The sequence below is a fragment of the Mandrillus leucophaeus genome, unplaced genomic scaffold (assembly GCF_000951045.1).
Source record: "Mandrillus leucophaeus isolate KB7577 unplaced genomic scaffold, Mleu.le_1.0 Scaffold61, whole genome shotgun sequence".
Lineage (NCBI taxonomy): Eukaryota > Metazoa > Chordata > Mammalia > Primates > Cercopithecidae > Mandrillus > Mandrillus leucophaeus.
In genome coordinates this window covers 784588-803933 of record NW_012106586.1, presented here as the reverse complement: position 1 = coordinate 803933, position 19346 = coordinate 784588, and the positions used below count along the sequence as shown (strand labels likewise).

The 19346-nt window shown below is 41.1% G+C and overlaps 1 protein-coding gene across 2 annotated transcripts in view; it reads right to left on the bottom strand.

The window, feature by feature from the left end:
- TNFRSF19 (tumor necrosis factor receptor superfamily, member 19) overlaps positions 1-19346 on the bottom strand; it is a 104541-nt gene that overhangs the window by 12182 nt on the left and 73013 nt on the right. For both annotated transcript variants that reach the window (XM_011999929.1, XM_011999930.1), the window contains 2 exons: positions 3541-3705; positions 2239-2364 (listed from right to left, as the gene is read on the bottom strand). In XM_011999929.1, the coding sequence (XP_011855319.1) occupies positions 2239-2364; positions 3541-3705 (291 nt within the window). The remainder of the gene's footprint in view (positions 1-2238; positions 2365-3540; positions 3706-19346) is intronic.

Below are 19346 nucleotides of genomic sequence, written 5' to 3'. Positions count from 1 at the left end.
TACAAAACACTGCTCAAACAAATCAGAGAAGGCACAAACAAATGAAAAAACATCACATGCTCATAGATAGGAATAATCGATTTCATTAAAGTGGCCATACTGCCCAAACAGATTCAGAGCTATTACTATCAAACTGCCAAAGACATTTTTCACAGAACTAGGAAAAACCTATTTTAAAATTCATATGGAACCAAAATAGAGCCTGAATTAGCCAAGGCAATCCTAACCAAAAAGAACAAATACAGTTCCTTCAATACCTAGCTGGAGGCATCATGTTAACTGATTTCAAACTATATTACAAGGCCACAGTAATCAAAACAGCATGGTACTAGTACAAAAACAGGCACATAGACCAATGGAACAGAATAGAGTCTAGAAATAAGACGAACACACGTACAACTATCTGATCTTCGACAAAATTGACAAAAGCAATGGGGAAAGACTCCCTGTTCAATAAATCCTGGGATAACTGTCTAGACGTAGGCCAAAGATTAAAACTGGACCCCTTCTTTACACCATATACAAAAACCAACTCAAGATGGATTAAAGACTTACATGTACAAACCAAAACTATAAAACCCTGAAAGAAAACCTAGGCAACACCATCCTGGACATAGGAATGGGCAAAGATTTCATGACAAAGACATCAAAAGCAATTGCAACAGAAGCAAAAATTGACAAATGGGATCTAATTAAACTTAAGATGTTCTGCACAGCAAAAGAAACTATCATCAGAGTAAACAGACAACCTACAGAATGGGAGAAAATGTTTGCAAACTATACATCTGATAAAAGTCTACTATACAGCATCTATAAGGAACTTAAATTTACAAGAGAAAAACAACCCCATCAAAAACTGGGCAAAAGGCATGAACAGACACTTCTTAAAAGAAGACATACATGTGGCCAACAAGCATATGATAAAAAGCTCAACAGCACTGATCATTAGAAAAATGCAAATGAAAACCACAATGAGATACCATCTCACACCAGTCAGAATGACTGTTATTCAAAAGTCAGAAACTAACGTATGCTGGCAAGGTTGCAGAGTAAAGGGAATGCTTACACACTGTTGGTGGAAGTGTAAATTAGTTCAGCCATTGTGGAAAGCAGTGTGGCAATTCCTCAAAGAGCTAAAAACAGAACTACCACCTGACCCAGCAATCCCATTACTGGTTATATACCTAAATATATAAATCATCCTACCATGAAGACACATGCCCATGAATGTTCACTGCAGCACTATTCTCAATAGCAAAGACATGGAATCAACCTAAATGTCCATCAATGACAGACTGAATAAAGAAAATGTGGTACATATACGCCATGGAATACTATGCAGCCATAAAAAGGAATGAGATCATGTCTTTTGTGGGAACATGGATGGAGCTGGAGGCCATTATCCTCAGTAAACTAAAGCGGGAACAGAAAACCAAATACCATATGTTCTCACTTACAAGCGGGAGCTAAATGATGAAAACACGTGAATACAAAGAAGGGAACAACACACAATGGGGTCTACTTGAAGGTGGAGCACGGGAGGAGGGAGAGGAACAGAAAAAGTAACTATTGGGTACTAGGCTCAATACCTGGGTGATTAAATAATCTGTAAAATAAAGAAATGTGTAACACGAGTTTACCTATGTAACACACCTGCACATGTACCCAAAAACCTAAAATAAAAGTTTAAAAAAAGTTGGTATTACCTTTGCCCCTATTTGCCCAAGTTAGAGACCAGTTTCCCTTTGAATCACTTTCCTAAACTTTCATTCTGTCAGTAGTCCAAGGGACAATTATGGTTTGTGTAAAACCTTGAAATGGACTTCTCACGTCTCTCTTAAGAAATTCTAAAAATAGATATATTTTTAAAATAGACATATTTTTAAAATAGGCATATTAGTGTTTGGTTTGAATCAACCAGACAGCAGACTCCTACTCTACCAAAGGCTACCACGATTTTAAATAAACTGACTCAAAATAAGAAAGACAAACATGCCCCAAAAGTTGCTGAAAAATTCTAGAATTTTAACGAGATGCTTGTTTCCTTTTTAATACTTAAGAGACTCAAAACACCCAAACCAACAGGAGATGGTGGAGAATAGTCTAACAAGATTAGTTTTCACTAGAAGACTCAACACAGCCACCTCGCTGTGCGATGAATAAACCGGGACCAATTCTTGCTGCTTCAGCTTCAGGGTGCCTCCAGGCCTCCTAAGGGCACTCCTCTGCTGAACTTACCGCAGGTCTGCGCTGAGTCACGGCGGCACTGGCAGCAGGCTCTGTGGGCGCATTGGTGGAGCTGAGGTCTGTCAAAACACGACAGCTCAGAGCCGTTGTACTGAATGTCCTGAGACCGCAGAGACCCTAAATGAGGGGTGAGAACTCTGTCAGGGAACACAGTTTCCTCTCTGCGGCAGTCCCGTGAACATCCAATGCAGACCTGTACCATTCTAGCTTTCGTATTTTTAAAGAACAAGTCAGCTATCCTTCCGACGTTTGAGGACTTCTTATATGGAAGCACAAACATGAAGTAATTTGTTAAGAAAGTTCAAAATGTAGGGTACTAATGTTGCCATTACTGACAATGATTTTTATTTTTGCCTAGTGGCACAGGGACATCACAGCCTTGTAAGTCTCCTTACAAAGTTGTGCAACCTCAGTGAGTTCTACAGGTGACCCTTGAGCATTGCGGGTTTGAACTGTGCAGGTCACTTATACACAGATTTTCTTCAGCCTCTGCCACCCTGAGACACCAAGGCCGACCCCTCCTCCTCCTCCTCCTCAGTCCACTCAATGTGAAGATGATGAGGATGAAGGCCTTTACAATGATCGGCTTCCACTTAATGAAGAGTAAATCTTATTTTGTCTCCCTTATGATTCTCATAGTAACGTTTTCTTTTCTCTAGCTTACTTTAATGTAAGAATACACGGCATAATACATATAACAGGCCAGGTGCAGTGGCTCACACCTGTAATCTCAGCACTTTGGGAGGCCGAGGAGGGCAGATCACTTGAGGCCAGGAGTTCGAGACCAGCCTGGCCAACATGGTGAAACCCCATCTCTTCTAAAAATATGAAAATTATCCAGGCGTGGTGGTGGGCGCCTGTAGTCCCAGCTACTCCGGAGGCTGAGGCAGGAGAATCCCTTGAATCTGGAAGGCAGAGGTTGCCATGAGCTGAGATCACGCCACTGCACTCCAGCCTAGGTGACAGAGCCAGACTCTGTCTCGAAAAAAGACAAAACAAAACAAAAACAAAAAAATATACAAGATGTATTAACTGACTGTTTACCAGTAAGGCTTCTCATCAACAATAGGCTATTAGTAGTTACGTTTTCAGGGAGTCAACACTGATGTGTGGATTCTTAACTGTTCCCCTAGCCCTCTGCTGTTCAGGGATCACCTGTGTTTCTTATGCCCTGTGTTCTTTCACAGCTCGCTGGTGCTTGTCTCAGCCAGTCTCTTGTGGAACACTTGCATGACAATGGTAATAAATGCCCTTCCCCCAAATGCTAAGAAATGTAATGAGCTCAGAACTTACAGCTGGGTTTCTTCTCCATAAACTGTCTCTTACAATAGATGACGCAGAGGATGAGCAGGGCCAGCAGGACGGTGGCCAGAGCGCTGCAGATGATGGCAGCCAGCGCCGTGTCCCGTGGGCTGGAGGCTGTGGACGCGATCTTCACGAGGTTGACCTTGCTGGCACCTGAAACCACAGGAATGGGGTCAGCATGCTCTGCACAACCACAGATGCAGTGCTTACGGCGAAGCTGGCGGGCACCCTTCCCGGTGGCCTTCCCATGCTGTGAGAACACCAGCATGAGATATTTGAAGATGGCTCAAGCACCCTTCCACCCAGAAGATGTCTTTAATGGGACACCTTTACCCGCACCCCACAATGTGCTGGGTGTCCCTCTCCTCTGTTCCCATGGCACTGCGGACACACAGCCCTCGACACATCGCGTTACTAGAATCTGCCTTCAGCCCCACCAGGGCAGAATTGTTTGTGAGCTGGGGGTCTGTCGTCTTTATCTCTGGCTGCCCAGTACTTGGCGTGTGGCAGGGAACTACTGTTTTTTATTTAATTGGAATTGCACCACATTGTTAAGCAGACTGAATGTATGCAGCCTTTTCGGGGCAACTTGAGGGGAAAACAAGGAGTTGGATCATCCAGAACCTTACAGTAGAGCCCAGTTTTTGAGATTAAACATCTCTGAATGCCTTAGCTGTGAAACTACTGGAAAACATCGAAGTTTTGGAGAAAAGAGTTAATACTGTTATTATACTGTGGAAAGGCTGGCATAGTCATGTGCTAAGAAAGTGGAGAAATACATGTTATTTTAGAGGGTGGTACTGCTTTGTGGTTCAGGGCAGATTCTGAACCCCATGGCCTGGGTCAACCTCTACTTGTATGACCTTGAGACACTGACTCGAGTCTCCATTGCCGTCTGTTCAAATGGAGGTAACAGTGACTGACTCAGGTGTTATATAAACTGTGTAGGACTGGCTGTGCTGTAGAATCATTAGCCACTGTAATGATGATAATAATTAGCATTTTAAAACTATCCTGAGGGTACCAGGATAAACAAACTCATTTAAATCAGAGATCTATATCCAGTACAGTTAAACAGCATATCCTACTCAACTAACCCCAAAATAATCTGAGAGAAATGGATTTAAGAGGGGCATGAAATCTACATAGAGGGGCCGTTAACATTTTCTCTTTCCCAAGCAGATGCCCTGAGTGAGCTGAGGCGCCCTTACTCTGCTTCCCCGGCAGGTGCCGCTCACCACAGGAGCCTCCCCTCAACTGAGGATTACTCCAGGTAGAGGTATAATGTGTGCTTCATTTCAAGTTGTCTAGAAACCAAATTTAAAACGTAAAAGGGAGGCCAGGTGCGCTGGCTCATGCCTGTAATCCCAGCACTTTGGGAGGCTGAGTTGTGAGGATCCCTTGAGCCTATGAAGCTGTAGTGAGCTGTGATTGTACCACCACGCACCAGCCTGGATGACAGAGCGAGACTGTCTCAATAATAAAAAAAAAAAAGAGAAGAAACAGGTAAAATTAATTTTAGTCTATTTTACTTAGCCAGTATATCTTAAATATTGCATTTCAATATATATTCAATATAAAAATTATTGACATATTTTACATTCTCTATTTTGTATTAAAATTTCAAAATCCAGTGTTGTTCTAAAGACACAGCTCACCTCAATTCAGACGAGCCACACTTCAGATGCTCAGTAGCCACACGTGGCTAATGGCTATCATAATGGACATGGCAACTCTAGAGACTGAAGGTCTGTGTCTGTATTTGTACAAGTTGGCACCTAAACACAAGCCGATTTGTCAGCTGGTGCCTTTCTCCTCCTCCCTGGCTACGCACCCCTCACTCCCAATAAGATTGTATGACACTTGAGGCTAGAGCCAGAGAGAAACACTTGAGTTAATATTACTGAACCATAAAAGCAGGAGAGCAGGCACTATCATCTCGGAGCATGGATCCTGGTATTTCCAGTCTCAGTGATTCCAGGCCACACGTATGAAAGTCTTACTGCCACCTGGGAAGGCACACACACCATGTGTTTTGGGCTTGGATGAATAAGGCTCAGAATCCAATCATACATTTAAAGGACATTTATTTGCAAACATGTTTAATATTCACAGAATATATTTCATCACTTCTAACTCTATAGAGCTTAAGCAAACGGCACACACTAAATGTTCATTATACAGCACGTTAAAAAGAATCACACCCCTGACCTGGTAGAGATTAAATCTAATCTGAAACAGCCTCTATCAGTGGACAGAGTCACAAAAGGACACATGAGCACAAGCACAGCTGTGCAAACACTGAAAATGCATAACTGGAGAGGAACTTGCATCCCACGCAAGTTGAAATAGCAGCCACAGAGAAGGGGAAGTGACTTGGAAATGAAAACATTATCTATCTGGATGAAATGGTGAAGCTGTGGGAAACTGTCATTTACATTGGTGAGGAAGGCGTTCACTTCAGAGTGAGAAGAGTTTCCTTAGCTTACATTTTTGGTCAAATAACCCAGCCCTACACAATATGGGGTTTTAGCAAGAGCTGTCATAAAAATGAAGCTTAATACATGATTTGAGTGGAGGACTTCAAAGTTCCCAACTGTTGTAACCATGAAGCTCATCGATTGACACAGAACTGGATATTCAGAAAAATCCTGGTAAGAATAGGGATTTGGGGTTAAAGTAGTATCATAATTAGAGTCCTTTACGTTCTTAATGTTTAAAATCCTTCTAAAATATATTCGTCGACTTATTTTCCTTAATATAAAAGGAACTGTCTCTAACTTACAGATAGGTTAAAATGTCCCCAAAGTGGAGATTTCCTTCTTAATTTGGCAGTTTGTAACTCAGGATTTATGTTCTCTAAACATGCCTTGTTAACACATATACTATAGGGCACAATAGTGTCCAATGATACCTAGTTGCCACAGTAATATCAATTTTAAAGGAACAGTACATCCAATATGCCCTTTCTCCACACATTTCCCCAGGCAGTGGCATCTAAAAACAAACAAGAAAAATATACAAGTTTTACTTCTTGATTTTTGACGCGTAGATAACAACAGGCATCTTACTGACTCAAACACCCTCAGAGAGTCCTCATGGGAACAGGGCTCTGGAAACTGCCTTCTTGATTCTTGCTTATATGTACAAGTTTATGATAACACTTAGAGCAGACATTCTTTTTTTCTAGGAAATGGGTTTGTCATTTTTGGTTCATCATTTTTAGCTTTGTCACATATAGCAATGTAGACATAAATAGGAGATTGGACTGAATGTCATTTGATTTTAGAACAGCGCTAGAAACTAATTCTTTCTAGTTTCTAGTAAAAAAAAAAACTATTTTCTTGTAATTCTTTTTGACTTGAGCAGCAAAAAACAAAAACAAAGCAAAACCAAAAATAAGGCACTGGTGGGGGGGGGGCAGATTTATACTAGCTGTATAAAGTGGCTTCCACTCTACAAAGTTTTTGTTAATTGAGATATTGCTGATAATTCCTAAGAAAAGAACTTATCTGCTCTAAAGGAAAAGGTATTGTTTTGCTAACCTGTGGCAATGATACTGAGATGAAAGATTCTTTCCACTCACATGCCTTGATTAAATGCCCTGTTCTAGTTCACTGGGCAGACTGAATGCCAGCCAGGAATTCTGCCCGTATCTTATTAGGATTCCGACAGTACTTCTGAAGAAGTGGAAATAGGAATGTCCACATGCCTTGGAAAGTTTTTAACTCTTCCGGAATACAAAATATTTCTTACTCTAACCAATTAAGTTATTAAATTCCGCCATAATCTTAGCACTACCCTTTAGCAATTTACTTCAGAGCAAGGACTGTTTTCTTTCAGCTTACATTTTACCTACATTACATGGGTTCAGTTTTATATTATGCATCTCCTTAGGAGTTCAACTCAACTGAACAATTATGTCCTGGGTGTCTGAGTATGACATCCTACAAGGCATTAAAAAAGTTGGAGCAAATCTGAGTAGAAGAAAAGGAAATGGAGGTCTCCAGCCAAGTCTGGCAAGTGTGTTTATAAAGTCCCAACTGAGCTTCTTTGGAGTAGACCGAGGTGCAGAAATCCACATCCTCTCCCCACATTCCATCCCCTAAAGAGCTTCAAGCATAGCTGGAAAGCCTTGAAATACATACATTGGAGACACTTGTCACACTGGACAAAGGCAAGAGCAACTTCTCAGATGCTGCAAATGAGGAACCTATTTGCAAGCCACAGAGGTGGTGAAACCGTGCCCACTAGCGTCTGCAGAGACAGCTTCTCACACACCTTCAGCGCCTCACCCTCCTCACTAGGTAAAGTGGTGAGCGTTCACGGATGAGCTTCATTGGATACGCAAGAAAATCACGACCTTGAGTCACGTGCTCAAGGTTACACAGCAAAGCAGAGGCCGCTTGAAAACGGGATCCAGGCCTTCTGAGCCCCTCCAGTAAACCGCACTGCTCCACAGATGCAGGGAGCTTCTGAGATCAAAACATTCTGTCGGGTAGTGATCACCAAAGTACAGCTCCTGTGTGTTTACGTGAGGGCCCTGCTCATTTCTGTGGGGAGAATGCGGCAAGGCCACAGAGCAGTCACAGGGCTTTCCAGACAGCAGAGCTGCCGGAGCGTGCGTGGCAGCTGGTTCCGCAGCAGGTCACCTGCCCATAGAAACGTTCGGGGTCCTCCGCCTTACCGTGGGTCTCGGTGTCTGCATGAAGGGCCGCTGTGATCAGACGTGGGGGCAGTGAGCACGCTGAGCAAGGACTGGGTGTCCTGGGGCAGGGACGGGGGCATTCTGTGGAGGTGATGCATCTGGAAAGGGCCCGAGTAGGGAGGGAAATGGGAAAGGATGCGCACAGGCAGTCACAGCTGGACTCCGCCTGGGCTTGTCAGGCTCCCTCCTCTGCCTTCTGCTGCTACTCCCTACTTGCTTAACCTCTCCAACTTCCTACTATGCAATGTTTAAAAACCTGCTCAACAAAACATCCTTCTTCCTGGAGAATTTTCCTAACAAAGGGCCCCATTCAGGCGGGGCTGCTTGGGAGGAAGGGAACTGGTGTCCAAAACCTGGCTCTTGCCACTTTCCACTCTGGTCACAAACAAGACTTTTTTTTCACAGCTCTTAATCTCAGTTTCCTCCCTGGGCAGGCTCCTCGTGCAGCCACCAAGACCCACTGAGGCAGAAGGGCCTGAATATGCTACTGGGGCAGGTGAACCCCTGCGGAACCAGCTGCCAGGCACACTCCAACAGATCTGCTGCCCAGAAAGTCCCCTGTGGGGGGACACAGCGTGGCCACTGTGGCCTGGCTGTGCTCTCCCTGCAGAAATGAGCATGGCATTTACATGAACGATGAAGTCGGATACTGGATTTCAGTACTCTGAAATTTTCTTTCCAGTCTGATCTGCTCTCCCGAACTCCAGAGTCATACAACCCACAGCCTACTTGGCACCTCCACGTGGATAAAGACGCATTTCAACTCACCATGTCCAAAGCATGTGCCCCCTACTACAAGCAAATCCCACAACACACTCCTTGCCCCTCCCACAGATCTTCCTCACCTGTCAGTGCCTCTGTTCGCAGTGTTCCCCTAGCTTGCCACAAGAACTGCACCTCAGCTGCCGGAGTCCTTCCGCAAATGTCACCACCTCAGTGAGGCTTCCCACCATTCTATTTAAAATTGCGGTTTCTCCCGAGCACTTCCTACCCACTGCCCTGCTCTCTCTTCCTTCACAGCACTGAGGATCATCTGACATTTTGTATACTTGTTTCGTTCACTGTCATTCTCTCCCAAGGTAGGAGCTGGAGATCCCATCCTGCTTCTCAAACACACGCACTAGGCTTGTGGTTAAGCCAGGTCCAGCAAGAAGCCACACTGCAGCCGCGCCTGGCCATGTCCAGGTTTGCGTCAGTGGGGAGGAAAGTGGGCCGACGGGGTGTGCATTGTGTGTGGCTCACCTCCACTCAGAGAGCCATTGCTTGACCTAGACGTGCCCCTCACTGTGAGCAGGGAGGTGAATGCAGCAGGCAAGCCTTGATTCTCTGTCGGAAGCAGATGTCTAAGGCTGGCTTAGCACAAGGGGCAGGAAGCTGGGCTCTGAGACATCCTGTCGCAGAGCTGCTTTCCCAGGCTGAAATGCTAAATAAGAGAGAAACTTCTATCTTAAGAGGTCACGATATTTCTGGGTCTCTCTGTTACAGCAGCTTAGCCTTTATCCTAGCCAATTACATCTCTCACTGAAAGCGCAGGGAGGTTTGCTTGTATTTTTAACATCTATAAGGGTTCCTGGCACATAGCTGGTGCCTGATAAATATGTGTTAAATGAGAGAATGAATGAATGTCTATGAAAGAAAAGGAAAAACCCCAAGTATTCCAGAAAGGTGACTTAATGGGGACTTGTCCAATCAATTAGATGAGATTACGCCAATGATGTGTTCACTGGTTGTCTAATAACCTTCCACCTTGGGCTACGTAGCTAATGACAGTGCAGATGGGACAACTGGAGCAAAGAACAGTTTTGTTTGCAAGCACTTACTCTTTGCAGTTAATCAGGCCATGTGTGAGAGAGCAAGGGTGGCTCAGATAGATCAACAGATAATCCATGTAGACCGCTGACCACATCCTTGGAATGAATATCAAACGAAAACTTGGCCTTCTCTAGTCCATTTTAAGTAGCGCTTCATGGAGTCGTCACAGAAGGATCTTACTATATGCCAAATGTAATCTCAGTTAACGATCTATATAAAATGACTGACGTATAATGAATGCCCAAAGAGGAAAAGGGGAAGGCCTTCAGGAGGTGAACCGCTTCGTCCAACGCAAGTGCTTTGGGACCAGTTTCAGAAACTACCAGGTGAGCTGGATAATGGGGACAGTGACATGTTGATATCATTTGACCAAATTAGTCGTATTAATCTGACATGTTTACTTACTCCCCTCCAACAGTAGACAGAGGTATGGAGAAAACAGTGAGTGCCTAGAGAGCAGTTAACCACGGGAGACTGTATGTGTCTTTTGTAGAAAGGTAGCTGAATTATCATCAATACCATCACAGTGACCACATAACCACAGGTGCAGGGGCCAGCCCCTACACACCCACTTTCTGGGTGCTGCAATAACCCTGTGCGGAAAGGATCTCATAGATGGAGACGTCGACATGTATGTCAACACACTTTTTCATGCCAAGCAGCCATTAGGTGGCTGGATCTAGATCTGAGCTCAGGTTAGTTTGACTCTTAAAACTTATGTTTTTTTTTTTTTAAAAGCACGCTATGTTCTTCCCAACCATTTAGAGTTTACAAAAAAGATAGACTATAGTGTGAAGGATTACTGGTTCAGATTCTGTATAGACCAGTATATTCTAATCAGGTAACATATACAATATAGCTTGACCTAATTTAAAACACAAGCATGGCTTTACAAATCCAACCTGTTTTATCTAAACCCTAGATTAAGGAGGCTATTGAATTTTATTACAGTAAAAAACAACATATGGCTTATAAACTTCATTTCTAAGTGTTATTTTAAAGGTCTATGTGCTATCATAAAATGAGTATTAAATAAATGTAGTAGGGGAGATCAAGTTGTAAATGAACTAGTTATGCTTTCTGTCTGGGCTTCCACCTTTGAGATTTCATTAATGCCTTAGGTTTTCATTAGAGAGTTCAGCACATGAAAATAACACATCTGGTTTCCTGCTGTATAGCGTATCACTCTGGCAACTCCAACATAATTGGAAATGCAAGCATTTTTACTTATTGGTGACTATGTTTTGACACATGCAATTCAATTAGTAATAAGTACTGGAATATAAACACAAAAATGAGACATTTAAAAATATTTTTCACTGAAATATTTTATCTTTGACTTTCATATTTGCTTCAAGTAAACTACAATTCAATCCATTGCTTTCTGTGCTCTTCCACCAGCACCACCACCACCAAAAAGCCCAAATCAAATAAAAGTTTAACAAAATTAAAACCTGATGATCAATCTATTTCTAGTCATGTTCTTTAAAAATGATTAACAGAGCTCTCTGCAATCTTAACTGAGACACACACACACTTCTGAAGTGTAAGCTTTATCTTGTTCATCTAAACTGGTTAAGCAAAAATATCGATGCAACACTCAACATATGAATTCCAGATGTACCACTGCAGAGTCTGCCAATAAACAAAATAGTTGAATTTGTAAAACACACTTTATACCAAGCACTCTGACACTGGATAAATGTGAAAGAATAAGCCTACATCATTTATGTTTTTTAAATTTTAGACTTTAGTCTTAGGACTCTGTTTCTTTTTCAGTAACCAAAAGAAATATTATTCTTTTAAAAAGCTTGTTCTGTTTGTTCTTCCATTTATATCCACATCTACAATTTTTAAATTGAACTGATTTTTTAAATTATAGTAAAATATACATAAGATTTACTATTAAGAAGCTGAATACATTCACAGTGTTACGCCACCATCACCACTAATTCCTGAACATTCTTATTTCCCCAAAAGGAAATCCCATCCCCATTAAGTGGTCACTCCCTTTCCCCCATCCCTCTCGCCCCTGGCAAGCCCTAATCTGTTCTCTGTCTCTATGGATGTGCCTATTCTGCATATGTCATATAAATGGATATACAGTGTTATACAGCCTTTTATGTCTGGCTTCTTTCACTTAGTATAATGTTTTAAAGATTCATCCATGGTGTAGCTTGTATCAGAGCTTCATTTTTTAATGACTGAGTAATATTCCATTGTATGGATACACCACATTTTGTTTAGCCATTTCTCAGATGATGGGCATCTGGGTTTTCCCAGCTTTAGCTCTTGTGAATAGTGCTGCTGTGCACTCATGTACAAGATTATTCCACATATTTAAAAACATTCCACAAAGATACATCATGTACTTGTTTCACATGCTATCAAAAGGTACATTACTGCCATTAAACTAAAGATTATGTTAATTAATAAGTCAGTCAAAAATACTTCCTAAGCAAGAGCTAAGGAAAGAATGGAGGGATTTTATGCCAGAAGAGCTGGCTGGGGTCAATTCCTGTAGGGATTTACAGTGACTGTGAGAAGTTTGCATTCTATTCTAAGAATGACAGGAGGTACTCAACATCAGAATACACATTCTCCTCGTGTACATGGAACCTTCTCCAGGATAGACCACCTGTTAAGTCACAAAACAAGTGTCCATAAGTTTGAGAAGACAGAAATCATACAAAGTAGCTTTTCCAATCATAAAGGAATAAAATTAGAAATCAAAGAGAGAATGAGAACTGAAAAAGTCACAAATATACGAAAATTCAACAATACAATCTTAAATAATCAATGGGTCAAAGAAGAAATCACAAAGAAAATTAGAAAATACTTTGAGGTGAATAAAAGTAAAAACACAACATAGCAAAACTATGGAATACAACAAAAGCAGGGCTCAGAGGGAAATTTGTATCAATAAATTCCTACATTAAAAAATGCAGCAAGATCTAAAGTCAATAACTTTACCTTCCACTTTAAAACATTATGGAAAAAAAACAAACTAAGCCAAAAGGTAGCAAATGAAAGGAAGTAAGGAGGACTAGGGCAGAGATCAATGAACTAGAGAATAGGAAAATAATGGAAAAAATAAAACCAAAAGCTGACTTTTTGAAAAGACCAATAAAATCAACAAAACTTTAGACTAAGAAAATTAGAATAGTCAAATTACTAAATTCAGAAATGAAAGAGAATATTACTAAAGTCTTTACAGAAATAAAAAGGATTATAAGAAAATACTATAAACAGTCATATGCCAACAAATTGGACAAATTATATAAAATGGAAAAATTCCTAGAAACACATAAACTAACAAAATAGACACAAGAAGAAACAGAAAATCTGAATTGATCTATATAACCGAAGAGATTGAATCGGTAATCAAATACTTCCTGAAAAAGAAAAGCCCACAACCAGACAGCTTTACTGGTGAATTCAACCAAATACTTAAAGAAGAATTAACTCCAATACTTCTCAAACTCATCCCAAAAAATGAAGAGGGGAGAACACTTTTAACTCATTCTACAAGGCTAGCATTGCTGCATACCAAAGCCAGATAGAGGTGCTATGAGGAAAAAAAACTACAGCTCAAGATCCCTTATAAATATAGAGACAAACATTACCAACAAAATAGTAGCAAACTGAATTCAGCAGCATATTAAAAGATTATACACCACGACCAAGTGGGATTTATCCCAGGAAGGCAATGGTAGTTAACCATACAAAAGTCAGTCAATACAATAAGCAATAATAAAATGAAGGGGAAAAATACGCGACAAAATTATTTATGCTGATAAAGCCTTTGACAATATCTAACACTCTTTCATGATAAAAACACTCAATGAACTAGGAAACTTCTTTAACATTATAAAGGTCATATATTAAAAATTCACAGCTAACATCACATTCAGTGATGAAAGACCGAACTGAACACTTACTTTCCCCCAAGATCAAGAAGACAAGGATACCCCACGTTTACCAATTCTACTTAATATGGTACTGGAAGTCCTAGCCAGAGAAATTACTCAAGAAAAAGAAATAAAAGCATCCAAATTGGGAAGGAAGAAGCAAAACTACCTCTTTTTGTGGAAGACATTATCTTACATGTTGAAAACAATAAGGATTCCACAAAAAACTGTTAGAACTAATAAATGAATTCAGCAACATTGCAGGATACAAAATCAACATGCAAAAATCAGCTGTATTTTTATACTCTAGCCATGAACAATTGAAGGAGATTAAGAAAATAATTCCATTTACAAAATATCAAAAAGACTAAAATATTTAAGAATAAATTTAATGAAGGACGTACGAGACTTGTACACTCAAAACTATCAAACACTGTTGAAAGAAATTAAAGAAGACCAAACTATATGGAAGCACCTTCCATGTTCATAGACTGGAAAACTTACTGTTGTTAAGATGACGATACTACCCAAAGTGATATGCAGATTCAATGCAATTTCTGTCAAAATTCAATGGTATTTTTTACAGAAGTGAAAAAGCCTATCCTAAAATTCATATGAAATTTCAAGGAACCTAAAATTCACATGGAATTTCAAGGAACCCTGAAACAGTCAAAATAATCTTACAAAAGAACAAAGATGGAGCACTCACATTTCCCAATTTCAAACCTTACTACAAAAGCTACATTTAAAAAAAAAACAAAAACAAAAAACAACAACAACAAAAAAACTGGGCATAGTACTGGAATAATGACAGACATATAGACCAATGGAACAGAATCGACCGTCCTGAAGTAAACCCGTACATTTATGGTCAACTGATTTTTTTATATAAGTGCCAATACCATTCAATGGGGAAAGGGAAGCCTCTTCAAAAAATGGTGTTAGGAAACCTGGATGTCCACCTGCAAAAGAATGAAGTTGAAGACTACCTCGCACCACATTTAAAAGTTGACTAAAAATAGATCACAGACCTAAATCCAAGAGCTGAAACTAAAATTCTTAGAAGAAGCTGGGCACAATAGTTCACGCCTACAATCCTAACACTTTGGGAGGCTGAAGTGGAAGGATTGCTTGAGTTAGAGACTAGCCTGGGCAATGCTGCGAGAACCCATCTCTATTTAAAAAAAAAAAAAAAAATGTAGCTGAGCATAGTAGTGTCACCTGTAGTCCCAGCTACTCGGGAGGCTGAGACAGGAGGATCATTTGAGCTCAGGAGTTCAAGGTTACAGTGAGCCAAGATCACACCACTGCACTCCAGCCTGGGTGACAGAGCGAGACGCCATCTCTAAATATATAAATAAATAAATATTCTTAGAAAAAGACATAGAGGAAAATCTTCATGACCTTGGGCTTGGAATGGTTTCTTAAATATACACCAAAAGCAAAGGAAACAGAAGAAAACAATAGATACATTGGACTTTATAAAAATTAAAAACTTTTGTGCTTTAAAGGACACCATCAAGGACATGAAATGACAGCCCACAGAGTAGAAGAAAATATTAGCAATTCATTTATCTGGTAAGGATTTAATATCCAGAATATATAAAGAGCTCCTACAACTCAACAACAGAAACAAACAAATTTAAAAGTAGACAAAGGATTTGAATAGACATTTACCCAAAGACATACTAATGGCCAATTAGCACATGAAAAGATGCTCGCCATTAATAATTAGGGAAATATAAATCCAGACATAATGAGATACCACTTCATACCCATTAGGATGGCTATAATTTAAAAAATAGAAAATAACAAGTTTTGGTGGAGAAGTGGAGAAATTGGGACCTGTGTGAAAATGTATGACTGTTACTGGTGAGAATGTAAACTGGTGCGGCTGCTGTGGGATACAATTTGGCAGTCCTCTAAATGTTAAACACAGAGTTACCATACAGCCCAGCAATTTCACTCCTGGGCATATACCCCAAGGAATGGAAAATGAGGAATCAGATACTTGTATATCTTCATAGCAGCAGCATTCACTATAGCCAATAGGTGGAAACAATCCGGTCGTCCATCAACAGATGACTGGATAACAAAATGTGGCACAGACATACAGTGGAATATTATTCAGCCTTCAAAAGGAAAGAAAACTTGATATATACCACAACACGAATGAATCTTGAAAACATTATGCTAAATGAAATAAGCCAGACACAAAAGGACAAATATTAATATAATTCCACTTATAAGAGATACCTAGAACTGGCAAATTCATAGAGACAGAAAGTATATTATAAATTACCAGGGGTAGGGCAAGGAAGGCACAGTGAGCTTTTGTTTAATGGGTGTGGAGCTTCTGTCTGGGGTGATGAAAGAGATATGGAAGTAGCTCAGCGCTGATGGCTGCACAATATCATGAATGTTATTAGTATCACTGATTTGTACACTTAAAAAAAGGCTGAAGTGGCTAATTTTATGTGATATATGTTTTCCCACAATTAAAAAGAAAGCTAATAGGAAGTGACTGGGGGAACTTCAGGGTGGAGGGTGGCAGTTTCTACCTTCCACTTCAGAAAGATCACTGCCCGCTGACCGGGGAGGGAAAGAGAGAAAGTGCAGGCCTGGGGGCGCCGCACTGGTCCAGATGATGATGGTGATGGCTTGGGTTAAGATTACAGTCATAGGCGGGGCGCGGTGGCTCAAGCCTGTAATCCCAGCACTTTGGGAGGCCGAGACGGGCGGATCACGAGGTCAGGAGATCGTAGACCATCCTGGCTAACCCGGTGAAACCCCGTCCCTACTAAGAAAATACAAAAAAACTAGCCGGGCGAGGTGGCGGGCGCCTGTAGTCCCAGCTACTTGGGAGGCTGAGGCAGGAGAATGGCGTAAACCCGGGAGGCAGAACTTGCAGTGAGCCGAGATCCGACCACTGCACTCCAGCCTGGGCGACAGAGCGAGACTCCGTCTCAAAAAAAAAAAAAAAAAAAAAGATTACAGTCATGGAGGTATTGTCAGTTGGCTTGATTTGAGAACTGTTTGTTCTAAGAGTATTTGCATACACTGATGGACTGTGAGTCAGGTGCAAGGAAAGGCAGAATCAAGGATGATGCCTAGGTTTTACAGTAAACCACTGGGTGAATTAGGTGCTGTCTATTAATTTATGGAGATGGTGAAGTTTTGAGGGACCATGGGTTTGCTGGAGGGAGGAAGGAGGTATAAAACATTTTAATTGTTAAGTTTGAGATGCCTATGTATCCATGTCGATCTGTTAAGCCAGCAGCTGGACATACAAAACTGAGGCAGAAAAGAGATTGTAGCTGGAGATATAAATTCAAAAAGCATCAGTGCATAGATAACATCCAAAGCCAGGAACTGATCAGATCACCTATGCATGTACAGTGTAAGAAGAAGAGGACCTAGGGCAAAATGCAGGTAGGCTTTGAAATTAGGAAGTCAGATAGAGGAGGAGTCAGCCTCTGAGCTAAGGAGAAAACAAGCAAGGATAAAGAACGTATTTCAAGAAAGACATAAATAAGCCAGGGCTTTGCAAGATGAGTTCTTCTGGTTCTTAAATAAGTAGAGGCTACAACGGGCCAGGCGCAGTGGCTCAGTTCTTCTGATTCTTATAAAAAAGTAGGCTACAACGGGCCAGGCGCAGTGGCTCACACCTATAATCCCAGCGTTCTGGGAGGCCAGGGCAGGCGTACTTGATGCCAGGAGTTTGAGACCAGCCTGGTCAACATGGCGAAAACCCATCTCTACTAAAAATGCAAAAATTAGCTGGGCATGGTGGCATCCCAGCTACTCAGGAGGCTGAGGTTCGAGAATCCCTTGAACCCAGGAAGCGGAGGTTGTGGTGAGCTGAGATCACACCACTGCACTCCAGCCTGGGCAACAGAGTGAGACTCTGTCTCGAAAAAAAGGTAGGCTACATCAGGATATTTTATTTTAGAGATTAGTTACAGAAAACAAATCTGTACATTCTGAAGAAAAAGATGGGTGATTTTAAAAAAAATCAGTGACCCTGCCCATTGTAGCCCCTTACAAATTTATTATCGAATGATTCTGAGCTAAAATGAAACCAAAATGTGATCTGAAAATGTGATGTCACAAAGTAAGAGGAGCAGAGCTCAGTGGAATTAAGAGTACTGGTGATCTATTACTGAAGTGGGTTGTTTAGAGTAAGAAAGTATTATTTTTCAAACAGAGGATCACAGAAGGATTACAGTAGGATTTGCATCTGTTTCCTAAGGAATCATTGTTATGTTACTTTTGAAGCTTCACTCAAATATATATAGATACACAGGGGGTTGCTATCTCTGCTCACCAGCGTCTGAGACTGGCAGACATACAGGCCAGCCTATTTCCTACCGTCTGTGTTTAGGACAGCTCACCGCATTTCTACTGCACAAAGTAGAAGCAAAAGTACATCATGTCAGACCACAGTCCTCAAATATGCTGAGGGCTGAGTTTCCAAGCTAGTGCCTGATATCGTTTTCACTGAGTTTCTTTTTTGAACTGTGTATTAGTCTGTTCTCATGAGGCTAATAAAGACAAATCTGAGACTGGGTAATTTAAAAAGAAAAGACGTTTAATTAACTCACAGTTCAGCGTGGCTGGGGAGGCCTCAGGAAACTTACAATCATGCTGGAAGGGGAAGCAAGCATCCTTCACGTGGTGGCAGCAAGGAGGGATGCCAAGCAAAGGGGGAAAAGCCCCTTATAAAACGTCAGATCTTGAGAGAACGAACTTACTATCATGAGAATAGGATGAAGGAAACTGCCCCCATGATTCAATTATCTCCCACTGGGTCCCTCCCACAACATGTGGAGATTATGGGAACTACAAGATGAGATTTGGGTGAGGACATAGCGAAACCATATCAAACTGAGGGCACATCAAAACCAGTACAGCTATGCAAGCTTTTTCCCTATGGGTGAGCAATGTTGTAACACTGGTTTATAAATACAGAACTTCTGAGCTTGACTCTTCTTTTAAGTTCCCTTGGTAGGCACTGCCCTAATTATCAGCCCTTTTGTGATTTAAAATGTAGGTGAATCAAGGCAGAACCCTAAGGTGGCCCCAAGCTGTCTCTGTTTTACTATTAATACTGGTGATTCATAACTATGCTTTCATTGTGAGCAGAACTCACCCCTAAGAGGTAAACTTTTATATCTTTTTTTCCCACTTAGATTGTTGTATGAACTTGTGTCTAAGTGCTGTGAGCCAGGGTCAGTAAAGTGAAATGTAAAAGATGAAAGACTATCCCTGGAACAAAACAAATGCACATTACAATGGCACTGATGGGATCTCAACTGGGGCACTGAGGGGTGGAGGTTATTTAGCTATTTAGAACCACACAG